Source organism: Canis lupus, unplaced genomic scaffold, assembly GCF_011100685.1.
Source record: "Canis lupus familiaris isolate Mischka breed German Shepherd unplaced genomic scaffold, alternate assembly UU_Cfam_GSD_1.0 chrUn_S1798H1995, whole genome shotgun sequence".
NCBI classification, from domain to species: domain Eukaryota; kingdom Metazoa; phylum Chordata; class Mammalia; order Carnivora; family Canidae; genus Canis; species Canis lupus.
The window spans coordinates 45,880-70,363 of NW_023330654.1; the positions used below are offsets into that span (position 1 = coordinate 45,880).

The following is a 24,484-nucleotide window of genomic DNA, read 5'->3' on the forward strand; positions in this document are numbered from 1 at the left end:
GCTTAGAGACCCGTCTGCAGGCTGGACAGGGCGACGGCGCAGCAAGCGGGGGACGGGGCAAGGGGAGGCGGGAGCCCCTTGCGCCCCCGGGAAGCCGGGACCCCACGAGTCCCGCGTCCCGGGGGAGCGCCCATCCCTCCCCGCCCGCGCGCACTCTGGCCGCCCGGAAGATCCACAACCGCCAGGAGGCCCGCGAGCGCACGACCTACCCCGTCGGGACCCGCCGAGCTGCCCCAAGGCTCGCGAGGGATCCGGGGCGGGGGCTGCTCCTCCTGCGCCTCCCGGGGCCGCCGTTCCCGGGGCGCCGGCTCTGGAACTAGCGCGCAAACTCACTTCGGGCCGACCACCCTCCGGGGCCCCAAACGGCCGCCTGACGCCTCGCCGTCCTGCGGCCGCAAACCGGCCGGACCCGGGCCCCGCCGCCGCCGCCGCCGCCGCCGCCACTCGACCGCCCGGCTCCTCCGGCCCAGGCCCGCGGGCTCCGGGGCTCGCGCTGGGGGGATCCCGCTCGCGCCTCCGCCCGGCCCGCGCGGACCCGCGCCCGCTGGGTGCCGGCCCGGCCGGACGGCGGACAGCCCCGCGGGTACCGGGGAATCCTCGGCCGCCGGAGGCCGAAGCCTGGGAACCGCGGCGAGCGGTGACCTGCGCACGCACAGGAAGCGAGAGCAGCGCGGCCGCACTGCGCCTGCGCCAACACGCACACAGGCCGAGCTGCACATGCGCACCACGGCGCCGGCGTGCGGCCCGGGTCCTGCGGGAGCCCCCTGGGGGAGCGGCACAAACACCCGGACTCTGTTTCCCGGGAGTCCAAGCGCCCACACGCTAGGGGACGTCTCGAAAGTCTCCACCTCCTCGGGTGGGTAAGAGGCACCGTGCTCAGAGGATTGACCATCCGGACCTACTGCCCGATGTCCCAGTCGTCTTCGCTCCCGTGAGGAATCGAGGAGACGTGTCGCTTCTAGCAGCGGCTGTGCCTGCGTCCTGGATCCCTGGTCCTTTCCTTGCCCTGAGGTCTGTCTGTCGGCTTGGCACGGAGACTTCCACAAGCAGGAGAGGACGGGGAAGGGTGCACGTGTGCACGTCACTGAACTTTGACAAGTTGCACCAACACACTGGGATACGATTACTACTCAGCGAGGACATAAGAGAGGCGCATGGTTTCTCCAAGAAAGGAGAAGCAAATAGAAAAGGTAGCTTGTCCAAGTTGCACAACGAATGCAAAGTACAGACTGTGGAACAACCGGGTTTCACACACACACAAACCCGAACCATATCCCTGGGAATTTGCCCGTCCGACGAATTAAATGTCTGTTAGGTTAAAGTGCCATGTTTTGACGAGGAGGTCCTAAGGACAAGGATTGAGCAGTATTTTGGGGGAGAGATTATATAACGGCGCGCCTGGCCAAGTGCTTCTTCGACGCCGCGGGGTGGTGGAGATTAAAAGGAGAATCTCCCGGTCGCCTGGGTGGCTCAGCAGTTGAGCGTCTGCCTTGGGCTCAGGCGGTGATGCCCAGGTCCAGGGTGGAGTCCCGCATCGGGCTCCCTGCAGGGGGCCTGCTTCTCCCTCTGCCTGCCTCTCTGCCTCTCTCTGTGTCTCTCAGGAGTAAATAAATCTTAAAAAAAAAAACAAAAAACAAAAAACAAAAACCTTCTCCTGCCATCCAGAAAATCCTCTCCACAAATATAGAAAGAAGAGAACGATTGTTATGTTGGTTTAAACGATTTATTTGAGAGAGAGAGGGGGAGAGAGAGGGCGTGAGAGCAGGGGGAGGGGCAGAGGGAGAAGAAGAGAGAATCCCCAGCTGACTCCAGGCTCAGCCAGCAGCCCCACGGAGGGCTTCATTCCACAACCCTGACATCCGGACCTGAGCCCAAACCAAGAGGCAGCTGCTTACCTGGCTAAGCCACCCAGGCCCCCCATCCTACCGTTAAATAACCTTTAAACCAGACTGTGTCGCACATCACAGGCAAACCACTAACAAGTTTGCAAGGAGAACCCGGAGACTTGTCTTTCCTTGTAGCTCAGCCCATAGTTCTCATCCTAAGTGGTAAACCTGTTTCACACCTACAGGACTCGTCAGCACCATTTGCTATGCATTTTTTCATAGTTCATCCTAAATTCACCTGGTAATCGGGGTGCTGGTCCATCCTAGTTGTCTCTGTGTGAAGGAGGAGAAAAAAGTTCTTACCTTTCTCTGTCAAGCAGGTAGTTTACAGCTCATAGCAAGATGCCTAGAGACCATGCTTACCCCCTCCCGGAGACACAGAGGGACACTATCTTCCTTGAGGTTTACAGGTCAAAGAGATGGCTCCCAGGCCCTTAAGAACAACCTTCCTGGGTTGTAATGTGGGCAATACAATTGTTCAGCTTCAAACGATATTTAGATACATATGAGATCAACAGAGGAAGTATTTATATTACAAGTTTACTCAGGTAATGCTTTTATCTTTTTAAAAGATTTCATATTCCTGAGACACACAGAGAGAGGGGAAGAGACATAGGCAACTGGAGAAGCAGGCTGCCTGTAGGGGGCCTGTTGTCGTGTTGTGGGACTCCATCCCAAGACCCCAGGATCACACCTGAGCCAAAGACACCCGCTCAACCAGAGCCACTCAGGTGCCCCACTAACACTCTTATGTTTTTGTGGGTTTTTTTTTAAGATTTTATTCATTTGTTCAAGAGAGACACAGAGAGAGAGAGAGAGGCACAGACACAGGCAGAGGAAGAAGCAAGCCCCCGGCAGAGAGCCTGATGCAGGACATGATTCCAGGAGCCCGGGATCACGACCTGAGCCTAAGGCAGATGCTCAACGACCGAACCACCCACGGCCCCCCGCCCGTAAATCTCTTCTAAAAAGTAACAGTAAGTACTCTTTTATACCAATGAACGGGCACATAACCCATTCCCGATTTCCCTTAGCCGAGCTGCTGCATCAAACTAATCCCTCACAAAGGGTGTGCTTCTCCCGAAGCTGCCGATGGCAGTGGCAGTGTAGCCAGGAGCAGTCTTGCCCAGCTCTTGCTGCTAGGAAGTGTGGCTGGTGCCGGAATGCTCACCGAAGGAGTGCTGCAGTTGGAGCCAGGCGGTCACACCTCCCCTGGGCCTGAGCCTAGAAGATCTCCAGGCACATCCCTTCCATATCCTTTTCCGTATTCAGCAGGTAAAGGACAGAAGGTGCGCTGAGCACGTCGGTGAAGACAGGCAGAACCCCAGTCCCCTGGGTCCTGGCCTTCAGCCCCTGCTCCCCCCACCACCACCCCAGTGCACTGCCTGGCTCAGCTGAAGACCGGGACACCCTCCCACCTCTCCCCTCTGGCTCTCTGCCTGTGAACTCTGGCTGCCGTGCCCCTCCCCGTGAACATCCTACTGCGTTCCTGCAACTGACACACGTTGGGCTGCCCCACAACCTCAGCCCCCTACCTCGGCCTCAATACTCTCTGGGCACTGAAATGGACACTCTTTTTTTTTTTTTTTTTTTAATTTTTATTTATTTATGATAGTCACAGAGAGAGAAAGAGAGGCAGAGACACAGGCAGAGAGAAGCAGGCTCCATGCACCAGGAGCCGATGTGGGAATCGATCCTGGGTCTCCAGGATCGCGCCCTAGGCCAAAGGCAGGCGCCAAACCGCTGCGCCACCCAGGGATCCCTGAACTGGACACTCTTAAGGCTCACCCTTCACTCCAGATAGCTAAAATCTGTCATTTCATATTTTCATCTATCTCCTCCTTCTAGAAACCTATTTAACCTGGGAGGGCAAATCTTCACCTCGTGTGTCCGTCTGGGCCAGAAGCAGCAGACCTGCATCATTTCATATTGTTTAAAATCTCTTCATTCATTAGTATTTAAAATAAAAAGTTTTCTCTTTCTGTATTTGGAAAAAACACAAATATTTCTCCCAATTTATCATCGAGCTTTATTTATTCTTTCTTTCTTTCTTTCTTTCTTTCTTTCTTTCTTTCTTTCTTTCTTTCTTTCTTTCATTCATGAGAGATGCACACAGAGAGGCAGAGACACAGGTGGAGGGAGAAGCTGGCTCCCCCAGGGGAGTCCGACGGGGGCCAATCTGGATCTCAGGACCCCAGGACCATGCCCTGGCCAGAAGGCAGAGACCCAACTAAAAAGCCACCCAGGCGACCCAAGTCATTGATCTTTTTAACCTAATGTTTTACTTTATTTTCTGTCATATGGATATTGTTTCTGTGTTCAAATCGTTCACTTCCTCTTCATACTTTTCATCTGTTTAGACACTGTCTTTGAAGAAGCCTTTCCCACCCTTAATTTCCTAAGTAGTTGCCTCGGTTTGCTCCCGTTTATTTTTCTCTCTTTAATGCATCAGTTTTATTAAGCTAACTGACACCCATCTTCAAGATTTGTAAATCATTCTTCTCTTGAAGTCTTTCCACCATGTTTTCCAAAATGAACAGTCACCTTGACCAGGAAATGCCAGAGGCTAAGAAAGCTCAAGGTTCTAATCTGTGTGAAAGAACCCATTCTTCTTTGAAGCCTCCCGACATGGACGCGTCTTGCTTTGGGGAAAGGGGCAGCAGAAGTATCAGGAAAGTGACTGTCAAATCTGAATTCCCTCTTCTTCAAAAATACTGTGTGGATCTGCCTACAGGGAAGCTGTAACAAAGTAAGACAAACCAGGCAGCTTTCAGGCTGTCACGACAAACGTACATTCTCTCACTGTTCTGGAGGCTGGGAGTCTGAGATTCAGGTGTGGGCACGACAAAAATACATTCTCTCACTGTTCTGGAGGCTGGGAGTCTGAGATTCAGGTGTGGGCAGGGCTGGTTCCTTCTGAGTGCTGTGGGGGAGGGGCTGTTGCATCCTCCCGCCCTGGCTGGTAGATGTCAGTCTTCTCTCCCTGTGTCATCCCATTCTCTTCTCTGTACTTGGATGTTTGCGTCCAAATTTTCCCTTTAAAAAAAAAAAAAAAAGTTATGCATTCATTTTACAAAGAGAGGACAAGCAAGCCAGGGGAGGGGCAAACGGGGGGGGGGCAGGGAAAGGGAAAGAGAAAGAGAGAGAGAGAGAGAGAGGAGAGAGAAGCAGACACCCCTCTCGGGTGTGGAACAGACACCTCTCTGGGGCTTGATGTGGGGCTCAATCTAACAACCTTGAGAGCAGGGCCTGGACCAAAATCGAGTTGGATGCTCAACGAACTGCGCCCCCCAACCCCCCCCCTCAATTTTCCCTTCATAAAGGACAGCATGCTACAGACCCCACTTTACCTTGGTTTCTTCCATAAGGACCCCACCACTAAATACAATCACATTCTGAGGTACCAGGGCGTGGTACACATGAATGGGGTGGTGGGGGTGCGAGGGGGCACACAATTGAACCCTAGCATTTGTACACCTGGTCATGTCAAATTGGCTCTCTCACTGCCTTGGTTATGCTGTAAGGGAAGAGCGCTTACACATTATCTTATCTAAGTATTTTAGTTTACAGGTGAAGAAACGGGGGCCTGGAAGAAGGAAGGATTTGCCTAGGGGCACAGGCTGCTTTGTAACAAAACCATATCGTTCCCACCTCCCCACCACCCCCATCTTTTAGCCAGGTATTCTATCTCCTGCTTTATGTCCTCCAGATTGTCTATCCTCAGGAGTCTGGGCAGACAGAGAAGGGGACAGAGTGAATAGGTTACAGGATTTGAATCAAAACAGCTGAAGTGAATCCTGGGGTCCGCTTTGGTCTTTTGGGTTTCACAATCCTTGTTTCCAGAAAACAAATCCTAGTACCCTGCTCTCTCAACGCAGCAAAGAAAAGGAGGAGACATTCCTCCTGCAAATGTCTTATAAAGGATAGATCTTTGATTGAAAACAAGATTTGCAAACCAACATGGGCAAATTGGTAAGTAGACACCATTTCAGAACATTTCAAAGAGGCGATAATAACAGACGATACACCTTAACCTGACTTTGGGACCCACCAAGTATATGTCAGCCAGGGTGCAGGGGAGTATAAAAGTCAAAGACTAAGATTTACCTTTAACACTGAGCTTCAGACACCAGATCTTCGAAGTCGGTATCCAGAACCTCTTCCCGTCTCCCCATCCCAGAATTCTGTTCTGTGAGTTAGCACTGCAAGCCGTCTTCCTAGGGTGTCTCTAGGTCTTAAGGGTCACAGAAGGGAAACACAGAAACCATTACTCACTAGAGAATGACAGGCCAGGGTGAGCAGCCCCTGGCTAGCTGTGACTTAGTGGAGAGGGCAGGTGTTGTTGTTGTGTGATTTTTTTTTTTTCCTTGAGTTTTCATTCATTTATTTGAATGAGAGAGAGAGTGAGAGAGAGAACACAGGCAGCGGGGAGAGAGGAAAGCAGGCGCCCCATGAGCAGGGAGCCTGATATGGGGCTTCAATGGGTGCAGACTTCCAGTTTGAGGGAAGATGACCAAGTTCTAGAGACGGAAGTTGCTGATGGCAGCACAACAACGCAAATGTGCTTAAGGCCACTTAATGATACGCTCACCAGTGATTAAAATGCTGTATTTTATGTTGTGTTATTTTATCACCAAAAGAAGGAAAGAGCAAGCAAGACTCAGATGCCCAGGTGAAAAGCAGAGGAAGGAGGTACGAGGTGTGGAAGAAGCTTCCCCTGATACCACAGGACAGCCAGTCAGTTATTTTGTGACTGCATCTGTGCTCCTGGGGGCTTCCCACCTTCTCAATAAAACAGATTCTGCCTCCAATTGGAGGTTTTTCCACTCAGCCTTTGTGGGCACGTCACAGTTTATTCATAGGATACACAAGGAGTAGTGAAATTCCTAGGTCAAGGGTAATACACATGCTCAAAATTTTACATGCAAGCTAGAGCTGATTAACTGCAATCAAGGGGCAGGTTTTGGGTGATCCATGGACTTCTGAAGTCGGGGACAGCATCTGATGTGTGTGGGAGCACACGTACAATTTTCTAGGAGTAGGCTCTCAAAATACCTCTCGGGCTCAGGGACACCGGAGAGTAGAGCATGAACGCTCCCCCAGCACAGAATCCCCAACACAGCATCAGTAAAACAAGTGAGAGAGCTCTGCCAAATTAAGCGACGTAAACTAACTTTTCAATCCAACAAGTCCATGTGCCTGGACCTTCCCTACATACTTATTTCACTCTTGTAAGATCTTACCTTCCCTCGTCTGTTTCCTCCCTCTGCTGCCAGACTGCACCGTGAAACAGGAATAGAAGGATGCAGAGAGCCCCGCATCTGCTGGAGAGGAGTAGAGTGATCCAGACACCCCGAGGACAGTTTTGGAGGACGGTTGCAGGCTGGATCGGCGACATGAGATAGCCTTGATCCTGAACTCCAGAAGTGGACCTCGGTCTCGCAGTTGCACGTGTCTTCCTTCAAAATGGCTGCCAGGCTGGAATGGTGCATGACATCAGAGGCTTCTGACCTTCCTGATTGGAAAGACTGGACTCCATGGTTCTTGGCAACGGAGGTGGACAAGAGCATCTTCGCAGAGCATGTCCATACTCCTAGCTTGGCCCCGGCTTAGAGAAGGGATAACAGGGCTTGGGTTCACCCAGAAGCCAGAAGGGGAGTTTGAGAAGAGGAGGGTCTGAGTCTCCTGGGAGGGCACAAAGAGCTTGGGAGAAATCATGGCCAGTTGTCAACCGTCCGCCCAGTCTGAGGGCCAGAGCCCCCAGCCTAGCACATCAGGGTACCCCCCGGAGGCCGTGGTAGATGAAGAAAGCCCAGGACCATCAGGTGAGGAAGCAGGAGGGAGAAGGGACTTGACAGGCTTGACTAGTGAGTACAAATGGGTACAGAAGCCAGGAAGGTGTGTCTGACTAGACTGCACGTGACAGGAGAGATTCAGAAAGCCAGGGATTGGAGAAGAGAGCACGGGAGCCGGGGACAAGGGTATCGCACTGGAAGGAAAACCCAGGAAGCAAGGAAGGAGGGTTAGGAGATGACATCCAAAGAGGAGATAAAGGAAGACAGGAAATTATCCCATTATCCTCATGGGAGAAATGATCTACCAGGAAGAGTTTTGAGGGCGTGGTGGGAGGTATGAAACAGTGGCAAAGATGAATGGGGGCAAATGCATATGAATGAAGGACAAAGATGAAAGGTGGTTTTGGAGAGGCCAATCATCTATGAGGCCACAGAGAAATGAAGAGGGAGTTTGGGTTTGGGGGTGTGGAAAGCGTGGCTGAATTCCAAAGACAGAAGAAGCTTTGTACTGTAGCCTGGTTTCTTCACTCAGCCCCCTTTGTAGACCCCTGCCCCTTGCCTCAGTCCCGCGGAAGGAAGAGAGACATCGAATCCGATGAGGAGACAGCCCCTGAGGCCAACGACATCTGGGTGGTGGAGACACTGAGTGGCCTCAAGATGAAGCTGAAGAGACAGCGGCTATCTTCAGTGCTCCCTGAGCACCACGAGGCGTTCAACAGGCTGCTCGGTAGGAACAGCACCCTCCAACCTTATTCTTTTTTCCTGAAAACACCAGAAACTTCCAACGGCGACGCTTTTCCAATGGAAAATAATTCTTTGCAGGTCGCTGAGCTCTCTCTCTCCATCCTTGGAGGACTCCATACTGACCCCTCATCGGGGACACTTAAAAATGACAGAGGGATGAGAAAGCTTAGCTGCAGTTGCACTCCTGAGACATCTTAGCGCTTACTGGCCTTTTGAATCTAAGTGCCTTCGGCTGTGTCGGGGCGGGGGCGGGGAGGGGAGGACAGGCCATCTTTGTACCCCGATGCCACTGTGGAATGAGAAAATGACAGCGGATGATGTTATGGTCTCTGCAGTGGCACATCCATGCATGATGAGACAGCATCACTACTTACTTCAGATCCCATCCTGCAGATGCACTGCTGACACCTGCCTCTCTCTCAGTCACCCGACAAGGGGGAGCCGCCAACTTTTCTTGGCCAGTCCATGGTCTTTTCTCCCCTCTGCCCATCAGCCTCACCCTTGGCTACATCCTGAAACTTCCCCAGGGGAGGTACTGTTCTCTTTGCTCTGGAACGTTCCCACAGTAACCCCATTCCAGTTGCCAACTTGACAGACATCTGCCCTCTTTTCACAGAGGATCCTGTCATTAAAAGATTTCTGGCCTGGGACAAAGATCTGAGAGTATCCGACAAGGTATTGTTGTTCTCCACTAAGATAGACTCTTGCTCCAACACCTGTCCTGGGGCAGGGGAAAGCCTCCTCAACCCTCTCTCCAACCTCATGCCTACCAAGACTTCTGGTCGGGGACCTCGTGGCTTTTGCAGAATCCCTGGGACCTGAGCACCAGGTGTGCCCCTCTGGCTGTTGCTACCTTAAGTCCCTTTGCCTCTCTGCTCTTGGGGGGCTTCCTTTGGCTCCAGCTTATCAAAGACCCTCCTGAAGCTGGCTGTCCTAAACACAAGCCCTCAAACCAGCACAACCTCCCGTCCTGGGAGCACCTGAAACTCTTCCCTTGCCTTCCCCAGTTTGTAACCAACTGTCTGACACCAAAGAAGCAGGTTCACCCAACATGTCAAAGAGGCACCACCTGCTCCAGCCTCCTGTCCCCTCACCTCACTGGTCTTCCTCTCCCAGGATGGGACCCTTCTATGACGGCTTTTCTCCTCTTTCCGCCAGTATCTCTTGTCCATGGTCATCGCCTATTTTAGCCGCGCTGGTCTCTTCTCCTGGCAGTACCAGCGAATTCATTTCTTCCTGGCACTGTGAGTATTTCGCCTCATCCATCAGCAGTAGTCAATAACCTGGGAGGAAGGAGGGCAGAAGTGGGACTCTGATCTTTCGGCTCTTTTTTTCAACCTGTTTGTAACTCTTTAAATCTTGCGGGTTTTATTTATTTATTCATTTATCTTTTTTTTTTTTTTTTGAGCTGTTTAGTCTGTGTATAAAAACAGTAGAATTAGAGTATAGGGGTTTTTTATACTATTATTTGCAAACACAAATGCCCCTAACATCAGCTAAGAGACCCCCTGAAGAGAAGGAAACAAAAACTCTCCAAAGAGGAGTGAAGGAAAGAACAGACGCTGCCTTGCCCCAAGCAACTAGGCTCAAGCAGCAGCCAGTTCTGATCCTTGAGATCTGTCTTCTTCCCATGGCAATACCAAGCATAACTGTCCTCCTCCTCTGCATTCCCAGCACAAATGCCTCAATTCAGCCTCAAGACATAGCACAGATCTGTCGTAAAGGCTCCCGCTGGTGTTTCTTACAAATCCGTCCCAAGCCAGTGGGTGCTATATGCCTGAAGTCTTTCCAAAGCATCGTCTCCTGCTCTGCGCTCCATAACAATCTCATGGGCCAGGGGTGCTAGTGGTCAAGGTCAGAGTTTCCAGCTTAGCTCCAACCCCCTCGTCTCCGTCCAACTTGTGCACCCTCTTCGTGTTTCATCCTTCCAAGGACCCTTCCCTCCGTTTCTGTACTGTGTTTCCTGTCTAGGTGATTTTGCACGTCTCCCTGAAGAAAACGACCTTTCCTCAAGATTGATTCCAACCCCAAAATCTTCAGATGCCCCCCTAACCTCCCTGACTTCTGCACCCTAGTAGCACTTCTGTTAAAATTCTAGTCTCATGGGCATTTTGGACCACCGTTATTTCTCATTCACTACCCTCTTCTGCCCCTTTCCCCCCTTCCCCAATCCCATTACACGAGACACCTGTTGAGGCAGGTCTTGTCAAAATATTACCAGGCTCTCAAAAACACTCAGACAATTCCTTACATTTTGCAAATGTTTAAGTTAGGTCGGGTCTACGAGGAGGTAATCAGTATTGCCCTTGACCGTGAGAGAAAGCATTCATTTATTCATTCAACAAAAACTTACAAAGTACATCTGATGTGCCAGGGACCATGAGGCGATGGGAAGAGAGAAACAAGTGCATGTTGAATTACTGCACCTACATGAACCCAGTCCTATATTAGTCATTTGGGAGGAAAGCCAGGACTACAGAAATAGAGCAGGAGCTGTATACATGCCCCTGCTCCACAGGGCGACAGGGGTGTGCACAGACAGGCTGAAGGGAAGGGGGTGGGCTCAGGGATGGGAAAACAGAGCAGCATATGCCCTCAAGCTTCTGGGTGAGTTGTCTTTCTCCTCAAAGCGGGAGAAGTCTCTGCCCAGCCGTGCCTTCTTGATGACTGGGGGGCGCTCTACGACGCTGGGTAGGAAGCCGACTGCATCTTTTCTGGGAAGCTGAGCTCAGGTGGGGGGTCCTTCCTGTCCTGCTCCTCCTGACCAGCAACCTCATGTCTTTCTCCAGCTACCTGGCCAATGATATGGAAGAGGACAACCAGGCCCCCAAACAAGCCATCTTTTCATTCCTTTATGGGAAGAACCGTTCCCAGCGTCCCTTGTTCCACAAACTGCGATTGCAATTCATCCGATCCATGGGATGGAGGACCAGGGTGTCCAGGGAAGAGTGCGAGGAGGTGGGTGGGCTGTGGGGATTTGGGGTGGGACAATGGAAGGGGGGGGGACGTGGAGGGACATGGGATTCAGGACGAGACTGCAGAGTGGGAGGGAGGGGGAGTCCACCTGGAGGTTGTCTTCTCAGGGATCTCTTTGTCTTCCAGATCCAGGCTTTCGATCCAGATCTGTGGGTGTGGGGGCGAGATCGCACCCTCATACCCTAGAGGGACCATGGAGGCCCGAGGTCATCGGCCTGAGGGGAGGTACGTCTGTGTCCTCACGGGTCCAGGCACCATGACTTATTGTGTATTGAGGAAATCTGAGGAATCCAATTGCTAGACCACGCTCCTCTCCCCTGCCCCACACATGAGCCTTCCCACACACTGTAAAGTCGAGCAGCCACGCAGCCAGACGCTGACTCAGGTCCCAGCCACATGCTCACAACCACACATAGGCATGACCTCAGGGAGATGTGTGGGGGCCAGACTAGGGGAAACCAGTTTGTCACAGAGGCATGGCTGAAATAATTCCATTCACGGCAATGGGGCCCAAATGATAGCTTTCATGAAATGTTGATTTTCTGTGGAAAGTGAGTAAGTTTTCAATTGATTCCATAAATTATGTATTCACTTTCTTTCTTTCTTTTTTAAGAGTTTATTATCCAGGGCAGCCGCGGTGGCACAGCGGGCCAGCCGCGGTGGCGCAGCGGTTTAGTGTCGCTTGCATCCCGGGGTGTGCTCCTGAAGACCCGGGATCCAGTCCCGCGTCGGGCTCCCTGCGTGGAGCCTGCTTCTCCCTCTGCCTGGGTCTCTGCCTGCCTCTCTCTCTCTCTGTGCCTCTCATGAATAAATAAGTAAAAATCTTAGGAAAAAAATTTATTTATCTATTCATGAGAGACACAGACACAGAGAAAGAGAGAGAGACAGAGAGAGAGACAGAGAGATAGAGGCAGAGACATAGGCAGAGGGAGAAGCAGGCTCCACGCAGGGAGCCTGATGTGGGACTCCAGGATCATGCCCTGGGCCGAAGGCAGGCGCCAAACCGCTGAGCCACCCGGGGATCCCCAGACTTTCTAATTCATTTTTGGCCTTTCATCCCTCACAGGTATCAACCACAGGGACTTATTTACAACAAAGTATATGTCTAACAGTAGGATATTTGATGGAAGAGTCTACCTACCTAGTAATACAAAAGAAATTATGTCTAGTTATGCTTTCATCCAAATTTCCTTTCAAGCACATTGCTTACGGCCAGATTGCCTGTGCATTTTTCATGTTCCCTACCTGCTTCCGGACCAGTGTCCCATTTTGTTCAATTATACCTTTCCCCTCAGGTTTTTGGTCAAGGAAGTTTGTCAGAACAAGTGAAGCTTAAGAAATAATAGTTTCAGCATGGCTTATTGTGATCGACACATAAACTTATAGATTTGGGTAGAGGATTAAGTAAAGATTGGGTTTAACTCATGTGAACTATAGCTCTGTTAGTCCATTTAGGCTCCTACATCAGAGGACTACAGAGTGGATGGATGGCTTATGAACAACAGACATTTATTTCTCACAATTTGGAGGGGACAAGTCTGCGATCAGAGTGTCAGAACCTTTACTGGGTTGGTCAGACCTTTCCTGGGTTGCAGATTGCCACCTTCTGGCTGTGTCCTCACATGGTGGAAGGGGAGAGCCAGGTCACTGGGGTCTCTTTTATCAGAGCACTAATCCCATTCAAGAGGGCCCCACCCATGCCCTAATCATCCCAGTGGCCCCATCTAGCACCATCACCTTGTGGGTTAGGATCTCAATATATGATTGGGGTGTGCGTGTGGGATACAAACATTCAGACCACATAGCACTGACCAACTTTAGGACTAGGTGTTATGGTTGAACATCGGGATGTAGGGTTAGAATGGGGGATTAGGCATCTGGACTCATGGTTCATGATGTTGATGTGTGAGTGATGTTTGCGGTATGGTGATTAGTTCAGACTCTAAGTAGCACAAAAGGACCAAGGTGAGTGTCCAGTCTAAAGCAACATCCTCTCAAGGTTGTTTGTTTTGGTCCCTGAACAGAATCACCTAGAGCCCTGGCTATAAAGTAGATGACTGGGCCTGTTCTTAGGTACATGAAGAAGTTTTTGGAGCCAGGATCACCAAAGTCCAAAAGTCATACTTGAAAATGAACTGGGGTTTAGAACGAATGATTAGGGATAAAGTGGACTTATAAATTCGTCTCAACTCTGATTACAATGGACTGAGAAGGTGAATAATCTCTATATCTGGAGAGTTGCCTCCTTACAATCTGACGTCCTTCCTCTCTTTCTCAATTGCAGATCCCTGAGCCCCGGGGAGACGCACGTTTTCGGTAGGAAGTCAGGAACACAGGAGTTTCTTTTCACAGATAATCTAGAAGAACCCAGGACCTTCCAGAACGAGCTCAATGGAGTTATCGTGTTGTACTCCTAGGAGCTGGGAGTCCATGGAGGAGTCCATGGAGAGACAAAAAGAAACCAGGGTTTTTTCACGTCCATCCCCTCCTGGGCCACCATCAAATATTTCACATTACTTAATTTGAATCTCTGCTGAGGTAGAGGTTGGAGGTCCCATTTTTCATGCACTGGGACAAAGGTGAGGAGGGAAATTACCTCAAAAATATAAAATTAGAACCCAAAGGATTGTGACAGCCAAACATACGTCAGGAATTTCAGTTGTTCATTTTGAAAATGTTGCCCTTAGATTATACTTGTTTCTCTAGTTTTTATTTACGTATTTATTTTAAATAGTTCTGAAACAGTCATAGTTTCCAACACATGCTGTTCCAACGTAGTTTTGTGATGAGATTTCAGCTGCTGCATAACTATAACTTTGTTTACATATTCTGGATAGGTTTTGTTTTTATTATACTTATATAATACATCAGATATACTTATAACCAGACGGGTTAGTTCCCTCATGTTCTTCTAACTGTAAATGTTTGTTTGATAGTCTTCGTTATTAAACTGTGAGAACCAGGTGTCATTTTTTAACTTGCCTTGATGACATGTTTGTATGTTATTTTAGGTTATTAAAGAGGACACTGAAAGGTGTCTCTCGGGGAATCATAATAAAGAGATGTCTTCTTCCCTTCATGATGTTTGTGGTCATCACAATCAGTCTCATCTGTTCACTGTTCAATGATACTGTCGCTTAATGGGGATGTGGTCATTTAGCCACGTTTTTCTTTTCCTTTCCTTTTTTTTTTTTAATATTTACGACTATGTGTCAAGAATTTATTTTAGATTAAGGTGGATAGTGCTGATTTCTCTTCAAGAGGACACGGCCTCCATATTCTTCTTCTTTTTAAAAAACAAACACTTCAATTAATTAACATATGATGGATTATTGGTTACAAAGGTAGAGGTCAGTGATTTATCAGCCTCATGTAACACCCAGTCCCTCCTTAATGTCCCTCCTGAATGTCCGTCACAGAGTCGTCCTATTCCCCCACTCCCCTCTCTTCCAGCGACCCTCCATTTGTTGCCTATGATTAAGAGTCACTTATGGTTTGTGTCTCTCTCTGATATCGTCTTGTATTTTTTCCTCTCTTCTCCTATGCTCCTCTTCTTTGTTTCTTAAATTCCATGTTTAAGTGAAATCATATGATAATTGTCTTTCGATGATTTTTTTCGCTTAGTGGAATAGCCTCTAGTTCCATCCATGTTGCTGTAAATGGCAAGACTTCACGTTTTGATGGATGAGTAATATTCCATTACAAACACACACACACACACACACACACACACACACACACACACACACACTACGTCCTCTTGATCCATTCATCTGTTGTAGACATCCGGGCTCTTTCCATAGTTTGGCTCCTGTGGACATTGCTGCTATGAACATTGGGGTGCAGATGCCCCTCTGCATCACTACACTTGTGTCTTTGGAGTAAATACCCAGTAGTGCAAATGCCAGGTCATACGGTAGGTCTATTTGGAACTTTCTGAGGAACCTCCAGAGTAGCTACACTAGCTTACGTTACCACCAACAGTGTACAAGGGTCCCCCTTTCTCCACATCCTTGCCAACGTCTATCATTTCCTGACTTGTCAATTTTAGCCACTCTGACTTGTGTGAGGTGGTATCTCAGTGTAGTTTGATTTCTATTCCCCTGATGCCAAGGCATGTGGAGCGTAGTCTCATGTGTCTGTCGGCCATTTGTATGTCCTCTTTGGCGGAATGTCTGTTCATGTCTTCTGCCCATTTGAGTTTTAAAAATATTTTGTTTATTTATTCATGAGGGACACAGAGAGAGAGGGAGAGACACAGGCAGCGGGAGAAGCAGGCTCCTCGCAGGGAGCCTGATGTGGGACTCAATCCCAGGACTCTGGAATCATGACCTGAACCAAAGGCAGGTGCTCAACTGCTGAGCACCTTTTTTTTCTTCTCCCCATTTCTTGTTGGATTATTTGTTCTTTGGGTATTGAGTTTGAGAAGTTCTTTATAGATCTTGGATACTAGCCCTTTATCTGATATGTCATTTGCACATATCTTCTCCCATTGTGTTGGGTATCTTTTGGTTTCCTCGACTGTTTCCTTTGCTGGGCAAAAGCTTTCAATATTCATGGAGTCCCAATAGTTCATTTTTGCCGTTGTTTCCCTTGCCTTTGGAGACATGTGTCGTAAGACGTTGCTGCAGCAGACGTCACAGAGTTTGCTGCCTGTGTTCTCCTCTAGCATTTTGATCGACACCTGACTCATAGTTAGGTCTTTCATCCACTTTGAGTCTATTTCTGTGTATGGTGTGAGGAAATGGTCCACTTTCATTCTTCTGCATGTGGCTGTCCGATTTTCACAGCACCGTTTGTTAAAGAGACTGTCTTTTTTCCACAGGATATTTTTCCTGCCTTGTCGAAGATTAGTTGAAGGTCCATTTCTACATTCTCTATTCTGTTCCATTGATCTATGTGTCTGTTTTTGTGCCAGTACTATGCTGTCATTTGAATATTGCTTTGTAACAGAGCTTGAAGTTTGAAATCGTGATGCCACCAGTTTTGCAACTGCGAGACCGAGGTCCACTTCTGGAGTTCAGGATCAAGGCTATCTCATGTCGCCGATCCAGCCTGCAACCGTCCTCCAAAACTGTCCTCGGGGTGTCTGGATCACTCTACTCCTCTCCAGCAGATGCGGGGCCTCTCTGCATCCTTCTATTCCTGTTTCACGGTGCAGTCTGGCAGCAGAGGGAGGAAACAGACGAGGGAAGGTAAGATCTTACAAGAGTGAAATAAGTATGTAGGGAAGGTCCAGGCACATGGACTTGTTGGATTGAAAAGTTAGTTTACGTCGCTTAATTTGGCAGAGCTCTCTCACTTGTTTTACTGATGCTGTGTTGGGGATTCTGTGCTGGGGGAGCGTTCATGCTCTACTCTCCGGTGTCCCTGAGCCCGAGAGGTATTTTGAGAGCCTACTCCTAGAAAATTGTACGTGTGCTCCCACACACATCAGATGCTGTCCCCGACTTCAGAAGTCCATGGATCACCCAAAACCTGCCCCTTGATTGCAGTTAATCAGCTCTAGCTTGCATGTAAAATTTTGAGCATGTGTATTACCCTTGACCTAGGAATTTCACTACTCCTTGTGTATCCTATGAATAAACTGTGACGTGCCCACAAAGGCTGAGTGGAAAAACCTCCAATTGGAGGCAGAATCTGTTTTATTGAGAAGGTGGGAAGCCCCCAGGAGCACAGATGCAGTCACAAAATAACTGACTGGCTGTCCTGTGGTATCAGGGGAAGCTTCTTCCACACCTCGTACCTCCTTCCTCTGCTTTTCACCTGGGCATCTGAGTCTTGCTTGCTCTTTCCTTCTTTTGGTGATAAAATAACACAACATAAAATACAGCATTTTAATCACTGGTGAGCGTATCATTAAGTGGCCTTAAGCACATTTGCGTTGTTGTGCTGCCATCAGCAACTTCCGTCTCTAGAACTTGGTCATCTTCCCTCAAACTGGAAGTCTGCACCCATTGAAGCCCCATATCAGGCTCCCTGCTCATGGGGCGCCTGCTTTCCTCTCTCCCCGCTGCCTGTGTTCTCTCTCTCACTCTCTCTCTCATTCAAATAAATGAATGAAAACTCAAGGAAAAAAAAAAATCACACAACAACAACACCTGCCCTCTCCACTAAGTCACAGCTAGCCAGGGGCTGCTCACCCTGGCCTGTCATTCTCTAGTGAGTAATGGTTTCTGTGTTTCCCTTCTGTGACCCTTAAGACCTAGAGACACCCTAGGAAGACGGCTTGCAGTGCTAACTCACAGAACAGAATTCTGGGATGGGGAGACGGGAAGAGGTTCTGGATACCGACTTCGAAGATCTGGTGTCTGAAGCTCAGTGTTAAAGGTAAATCTTAGTCTTTGACTTTTATACTCCCCTGCACCCTGGCTGACATATACTTGGTGGGTCCCAAAGTCAGGTTAAGGTGTATCGTCTGTTATTATCGCCTCTTTGAAATGTTCTGAAATGGTGTCTACTTACCAATTTGCCCATGTTGGTTTGCAAATCTTGTTTTCAATCAAGATCTATCCTTTATAAGACATTTGCAGGAGGAATGTCTCCTCCTTTTCTTTGCTGCGTTGAGAGAGCAGGGTACTAGGATTGTTTTCTGGAAACAAGGATTGTGAAACCCAAAAGACCAAAGCGGACCCCAGGATTCACTTCAGCTGTTTTGATTCAAATCCTGTAACCTATTCACTCTGTCCCCTTCTCTGTCTGCCCAGACTCCTGAGGATAGACAATCTGGAGGACATAAAGCAGGAGATAGAATACCTGGCTAAAAGATGGGGGGTGGTGGGGAGGTGGGAACGATATGGTTTTGTTACAAAGCAGCCTGTGCCCCTAGGCAAATCCTTCCTTCTTCCAGGCCCCCGTTTCTTCACCTGTAAACTAAAATACTTAGATAAGATAATGTGTAAGCGCTCTTCCCTTACAGCATAACCAAGACAGTGAGAGAGCCAATTTGACATGACCAGGTGTACAAATGCTAGGGTTCAATTGTGTGCCCCCTCGCACCCCCACCACCCCATTCATGTGTACCACGCCCTGGTACCTCAGAATGTGATTGTATTTAGTGGTGGGGTCCTTATGGAAGAAACCAAGGTAAAGTGGGGTCTGTAGCATGCTGTCCTTTATGAAGGGAAAATTGAGGGGGGGGTTGGGGGGCGCAGTTCGTTGAGCATCCAACTCGATTTTGGTCCAGGCCCTGCTCTCAAGGTTGTTAGATTGAGCCCCACATCAAGCCCCAGAGAGGTGTCTGTTCCACACCCGAGAGGGGTGTCTGCTTCTCTCTCCTCTCTCTCTCTCTCTCTCTTTCTCTTTCCCTTTCCCTGCCCCCCCCCCCGTTTGCCCCTCCCCTGGCTTGCTTGTCCTCTCTTTGTAAAATGAATGCATAACTTTTTTTTTTTTTTTTTAAAGGGAAAATTTGGACGCAAACATCCAAGTACAGAGAAGAGAATGGGATGACACAGGGAGAGAAGACTGACATCTACCAGCCAGGGCGGGAGGATGCAACAGCCCCTCCCCCACAGCACTCAGAAGGAACCAGCCCTGCCCACACCTGAATCTCAGACTCCCAGCCTCCAGAACAGTGAGAGAATGTACGTTTGTCGTGACAGCCTGAAAGCTGCCTGGTTTGTCTTACTTTGTTACAGCTTCCCTGTAGGCAGATCCACACAGTATTTTTGAAGAAGAGGGAATTCAGATTTGACAGTCACTTTCCTGATACTTCTGCTGCCCCTTTCCCCAAAGCAAGACGCGTCCATGTCGGGAGGCTTCAAAGAAGAATGGGTTCTTTCACACAGATTAGAACCTTGAGCTTTCTTAGCCTCTGGCATTTCCTGGTCAAGGTGACTGTTCATTTTGGAAAACATGGTGGAAAGACTTCAAGAGAAGAATGATTACAAATCTTGAAGATGGGTGTCAGTTAGCTTAATAAAACTGATGCATTAAAGAGAGAAAAATAAACGGGAGCAAACCGAGGCAACTACTTAGGAAATTAAGGGTGGGAAAGGCTTCTTCAAAGACAGTGTCTAGGGATCCCTGGGTGGCGCAGCGGTTTGGCGCCTGCATTTGGCCCAGGGCGTGATCCCGGAGTCCCGGGATCGAATCCCACGTCGGGCTCCCGGTGCATGGAGCCTGCTTCTCCCTCTGCCTGTGTCTCTGCGCCTCTCTCTCTCTATCATAAATGAATAAAAATTAAAAAAAAAAAAAAAAAAAAAAAAAGACAGTGTCTAAACAGATGAAAAGTATGAAGAGGAAGTGAACGATTTGAACACAGAAACAATATCCATATGACAGAAAATAAAGTAAAACATTAGGTTAAAAAGATCAATGACTTGGGTCGCCTGGGTGGCTTTTTAGTTGGGTCTCTGCCTTCTGGCCAGGGCATGGTCCTGGGGTCCTGAGATCCAGATTGGCCCCCGTCGGACTCCCCTGGGGGAGCCAGCTTCTCCCTCCACCTGTGTCTCTGCCTCTCTGTGTGCATCTCTCATGAATGAAAGAAAGAAAGAAAGAAAGAAAGAAAGAAAGAAAGAAAGAAAGAAAGAAAGAAAGAAAGAAAGAATAAATAAAGCTTGATGATAAATTGGGAGAAATATTGTGTTTTTTTCCAAATACAGAAAGAGAAAACTTTTTATTTTAAATACTAATGAATGAAGAGATTTTAAACAATATGAATGATGCAGGTCTGCTGCTTCTGGCCCAGACGGACACACGAGGTGAAGATTTGCCCTCCCAGGTTAAATAGGTTTCTAGAAGGAGGAGATAGATGAAAAATATGAATTACAGATTTTAGCTATCTGGAGTGAAGGGTGAGCCTTAAGAGTGTCCAGTTCAGGGATCCCTGGGGTGGCGCAGCGGTTGGCGCCTGCCTTTGGCCTAGGGCGCGATCCTGGAGACCCAGGATCGATTCCCACATCGGCTCCTGGTGCATGGAGCCCTGCTTCTCTCTGCCTGTGTCTCTGCCTCTCTTTCTCTCTCTGTGACTATCATAAATAAATAAAAATTTAAAAAAAAAAAAAAAAGAGTGTCCATTTCAGTGCCCAGAGAGTAGTTGAGGCCGAGGTAGGGGGCTGAGGTTGTGGGGCAGCCCAACGTGTGTCAGTTGCAGGAACGCAGTAGGATGTTCACGGGGAGGGGGCACGGCAGGCCAGAGTTCACAGGCAGAGAGCCAAGAGGGGGAGAGGTGGGAGGGTGTCCCGGTCTTCAGCTGAGCCAGGCAGTGCACTGGGGTGGTGGTGGGGGAGCAGGGGCTTGAAGGCCAGGACCCAGGGGACTGGGGTTCTGCCTGTCTTCACCGACGTGCTCAGCGCACCTTCTGTCCTTTACCTGCTGAATACGGAAAAGGATATGGAAGGGATGTGCCCTGGAGATCTTCTAGGCTCAGGCCCAGGGGAGGTGTGACCGCCTGGCTCCAACTGCAGCACTCCTTCGGTGAGCATTCCGGCACCAGCCACACTTCCTAGCAGCAAGAGCTGGGCAAGACTGCTCCTGGCTACACTGCCACTGCCATCGGCAGCTTCGGGAGAAGCACACCCTTTGTGAGGGATTAGTTTGATGCAGCAGCTCGGCTAAGGGAAATCGGGAATGGGTTATGTGCCCGTTCATTGGTATAAAAGAGTACTTACTGTTACTTTTTAGAAGAGATTTACGGGCGGGGGGCCGTGGGTGGTTCGGTCGTTGAGCATCTGCCTTAGGCTCAGGTCGTGATCCCGGGCTCCTGGAATCATGTCCTGCATCAGGCTCTCTGCCGGGGGCTTGCTTCTTCCTCTGCCTGTGTCTGTGCCTCTCTCTCTCTCTGTGTCTCTCTTGAACAAATGAATAAAATCTTAAAAAAAACCCACAAAAACATAAGAGTGTTAGTGGGGCACCTGAGTGGCTCTGGTTGAGCGGGTGTCTTTGGCTCAGGTGTGATCCTGGGGTCTTGGGATGGAGTCCCACAACACGACAACAGGCCCCCTACAGGCAGCCTGCTTCTCCAGTTGCCTATGTCTCTTCCCCTCTCTCTGTGTGTCTCAGGAATATGAAATCTTTTAAAAAGATAAAAGCATTACCTGAGTAAACTTGTAATATAAATACTTCCTCTGTTGATCTATGTATCTAAATATCGTTTGAAGCTGAACAATTGTATTGCCCACATTACAACCCAGGAAGGTTGTTCTTAAGGGCCTGGGAGCCATCTCTTTGACCTGTAAACCTCAAGGAAGATAGTGTCCCTCTGTGTCTCCGGGAGGGGGTAAGCATGGTCTCTAGGCATCTTGCTATGAGCTGTAAACTACCTGCTTGACAGAGAAAGGTAAGAACTTTTTCTCCTCCTTCACACAGAGACAACTAGGATGGACCAGCACCCCGATTACCAGGTGAATTTAGGATGAACTATGAAAAAATGCATAGCAAATGGTGCTGACGAGTCCTGTAGGTGTGAAACAGGTTTACCACTTAGGATGAGAACTATGGGCTGAGCTACAAGGAAAGACAAGTCTCCGGGTTCTCCTTGCAAACTTGTTAGTGGTTTGCCTGTGATGTGCGACACAGTCTGGTTTAAAGGTTATTTAACGGTAGGATGGGGGGCCTGGTGGCTTAGCCAGGTAAGCAGCTGCCTCTTGGTTGGGCTCAGGTCCGGATGTCAGGGTTGTGGAATGAAGCCCTCCGTGGGGCTGCTGGCTGAGCCTGGAGTCAGCTGGGGATTCTCTCTTCTTCTCCCTCTGCCCCTCCCCCTGCTCTCACGCCCTCTCTCTCCCCCTCTCTCTCTCAAATAAATCGTTTAAACCAACATAACAATCGTTCTCTTCTTTCTATATTTGTGGAGAGGATTTTCTGGATGGCAGGAGAAGGTTTTTTGAAGGTTTTGTTTTTGTTTTTTTTTTTTTTAAGATTTATTTACTCCTGAGAGACACAGAGAGAGGCAGAGAGGCAGGCAGAGGGAGAAGCAGGCCCCCTGCAGGGAGCCCGATGCGGGACTCCACCCTGGACCTGGGCATCACCGCCTGAGCCCAAGGCAGACGCTCAACTGCTGAGCCACCCAGGCGACCGGGAGATTCTCCTTTTAATCTCCACCACCCCGCGGCGTCGAAGAAGCACTTGGCCAGGCGCGCCGTTATATAATCTCCCCCAAAATACTGCTCAATCCTTGTCCTTAGGACCTCCTCGTCAAAACATGGCACTTTAACCTAACAGACATTTAATTCGTCGGACGGGCAAATTCCCAGGGATATGGTTCGGGTTTGTGTGTGTGTGAAACCCGGTTGTTCCACAGTCTGTACTTTGCATTCGTTGTGCAACTTGGACAAGCTACCTTTTCTATTTGCTTCTCCTTTCTTGGAGAAACCATGCGCCTCTCTTATGTCCTCGCTGAGTAGTAATCGTATCCCAGTGTGTTGGTGCAACTTGTCAAAGTTCAGTGACGTGCACACGTGCACCCTTCCCCGTCCTCTCCTGCTTGTGGAAGTCTCCGTGCCAAGCCGACAGACAGACCTCAGGGCAAGGAAAGGACCAGGGATCCAGGACGCAGGCACAGCCGCTGCTAGAAGCGACACGTCTCCTCGATTCCTCAGGGAGCGAAGACGACTGGGACATCGGGCAGTAGGTCCGGATGGTCAATCCTCTGAGCACGGTGCTTCTTACCCACCCGAGGAGGTGGAGACTTTCGAGACGTCCCCTAGCGTGTGGGCGCTTGGACTCCCGGGAAACAGAGTCCGGGTGTTTGTGCCGCTCCCCCAGGGGGCTCCCGCAGGACCCGGGCCGCACGCCGGCGCCGTGGTGCGCATGTGCAGCTCGGCCTGTGTGCGTGTTGGCGCAGGCGCAGTGCGGGCCGCGCTGCTCTCGCTTCCTGTGCGTGCGCAGGTCACCGCTCGCCGCGGTTCCCAGGCTTGGCCTCCGGCGGCGAGGATTCCCCGGTACCCGCGGGGCTGTCCGCCGTCCGGCCGGGCCGGCACCCAGCGGGCGCGGGTCCGCGCGGGCCGGGCGGAGGCGCGAGCGGGATCCCCCAGCGCGAGCCCGGAGCCCGCGGGCCTGGGCCGGAGGAGCCGGGCGGTCGAGTGGCGGCGGCGGCGGCGGCGGCGGCGGGGCCCGGGTCCGGCCGGTTTGCGGCCGCAGGACGGCGAGGCGTCAGGCGGCCGTTTGGGGCCCCGGAGGGTGGTCGGCCCGAAGTGAGTTTGCGCGCTAGTTCCAGAGCCGGGCCCCGGGAACGGCGGCCCCGGGAGGCGCAGGAGGAGCAGCCCCCGCCCCGGATCCCTCGCGAGCCTTGGGGCAGCTCGGCGGGTCCCGACGGGGTAGGTCGTGCGCTCGCGGGCCTCCTGGCGGTTGTGGATCTTCCGGGCGGCCAGAGTGCGCGCGGGCGGGGAGGGATGGGCGCTCCCCCGGGACGCGGGACTCGTGGGGTCCCGGCTTCCCGGGGGCGCAAGGGGCTCCCGCCTCCCCTTGCCCCGTCCCCCGCTTGCTGCGCCGTCGCCCTGTCCAGCCTGCAGACGGGTCTCTAAGCGCCCAGGAGTGTGTGCGGAGCCGGCTGCGTTGTGCCCTGGGGCATCTGCCGGTGGAGCGCAGGGCCGGTGTGCGAGGAGGGCCGGGCTGCGGCTGCCTGGTTGACAGAGGAGCCTGGGCCTGAGAAGGGAGGCGGCTTGTCCAGGGCGACGGGGTCCGTGGGTGGGCTTGCTCTCGGGCCTGAGCTCCTGGGCGCGCGTGCTGGCCGCCCTGTTAGTTTTCGTGATCAAAAGGTTCTTCGGTGTAGCTAGCGCACAAGCCAGTGAAGGGAGAGCATTGGAAAACAAGTGCGCCTTGATGCACCTTTACCCTGCTTTAGAGACCTGGTGTTTTCTGTTCCTGTGCATACGTGATTTTAAGTCATTTGAAGAGGTAAGGAAAGACGGAGAGAGCACCGTGAAGAGGAGGGTTTTTTCAGCGTTAGTTAATGAAGGCAAACGGTTTGAAAAATGAGCCGATGTTTATATTAACCATGAAGAGTAACCCATCTAGGGCAGCCGGGTGGCTCAGTGGTTTCACGGGTCCTTCGGCGGAGGGTGTGATCCTGGAGATCCAGGATGGAGTCCCACGTCGGGCTCCCTGCATGGAGCTGCTTCTCCCTCTGCCTGTGTTCTGCCTCTC

The 24,484-nt window shown here is 50.6% G+C and overlaps 1 protein-coding gene and 3 long non-coding RNA genes across 6 annotated transcripts; 2 read left to right on the plus strand and 2 right to left on the minus strand.

The window, feature by feature from the left end:
• Positions 1–674: 674 nt before the first annotated feature.
• Positions 675–13,747, plus strand: LOC119868903 (speedy protein E4-like). 2 transcript variants are annotated; one of them, XM_038589259.1, is made up of 7 exons: positions 675–1,190; positions 2,662–2,863; positions 9,042–9,100; positions 9,584–9,669; positions 11,215–11,383; positions 11,528–11,626; positions 13,686–13,747. In XM_038589259.1, exons 1-6 carry the CDS (start codon positions 1,155–1,157, stop codon positions 11,585–11,587), a joined length of 612 nt encoding a protein of 203 aa, XP_038445187.1. In that variant the 5' UTR covers positions 675–1,154; the 3' UTR covers positions 11,588–11,626; positions 13,686–13,747. The 2 variants fall into 2 exon arrangements, with proteins under 2 accessions (XP_038445187.1, XP_038445186.1); XM_038589258.1 differs by lacking the exons at positions 675–1,190; positions 2,662–2,863 and adding exons at positions 6,274–7,711; positions 8,214–8,408.
• Positions 4,150–9,736, minus strand: LOC102151334. 2 transcript variants are annotated; one of them, XR_005387058.1, is made up of 4 exons: positions 9,520–9,736; positions 7,130–8,563; positions 5,994–6,120; positions 4,150–4,922 (listed from the first exon to the last, which is right to left on the minus strand). It is a non-coding gene; the product is annotated as an uncharacterized LOC102151334 (long non-coding RNA). The 2 variants fall into 2 exon arrangements; XR_005387057.1 differs by having other exon boundaries at positions 7,130–8,714.
• A 2,775-nt stretch (positions 13,748–16,522) lies between the features above and the next one.
• On the plus strand, positions 16,523–19,299 carry LOC119878670. The gene is made up of 3 exons (XR_005387060.1): positions 16,523–16,596; positions 17,605–17,731; positions 18,803–19,299. It is a non-coding gene; the product is annotated as an uncharacterized LOC119878670 (long non-coding RNA).
• A 765-nt stretch (positions 19,300–20,064) lies between these two features.
• Positions 20,065–22,930, minus strand: LOC119878671. The gene is made up of 3 exons (XR_005387061.1): positions 22,680–22,930; positions 21,013–21,212; positions 20,065–20,136 (listed from the first exon to the last, which is right to left on the minus strand). It is a non-coding gene; the product is annotated as an uncharacterized LOC119878671 (long non-coding RNA).
• Positions 22,931–24,484: the final 1,554 nt, after the last annotated feature.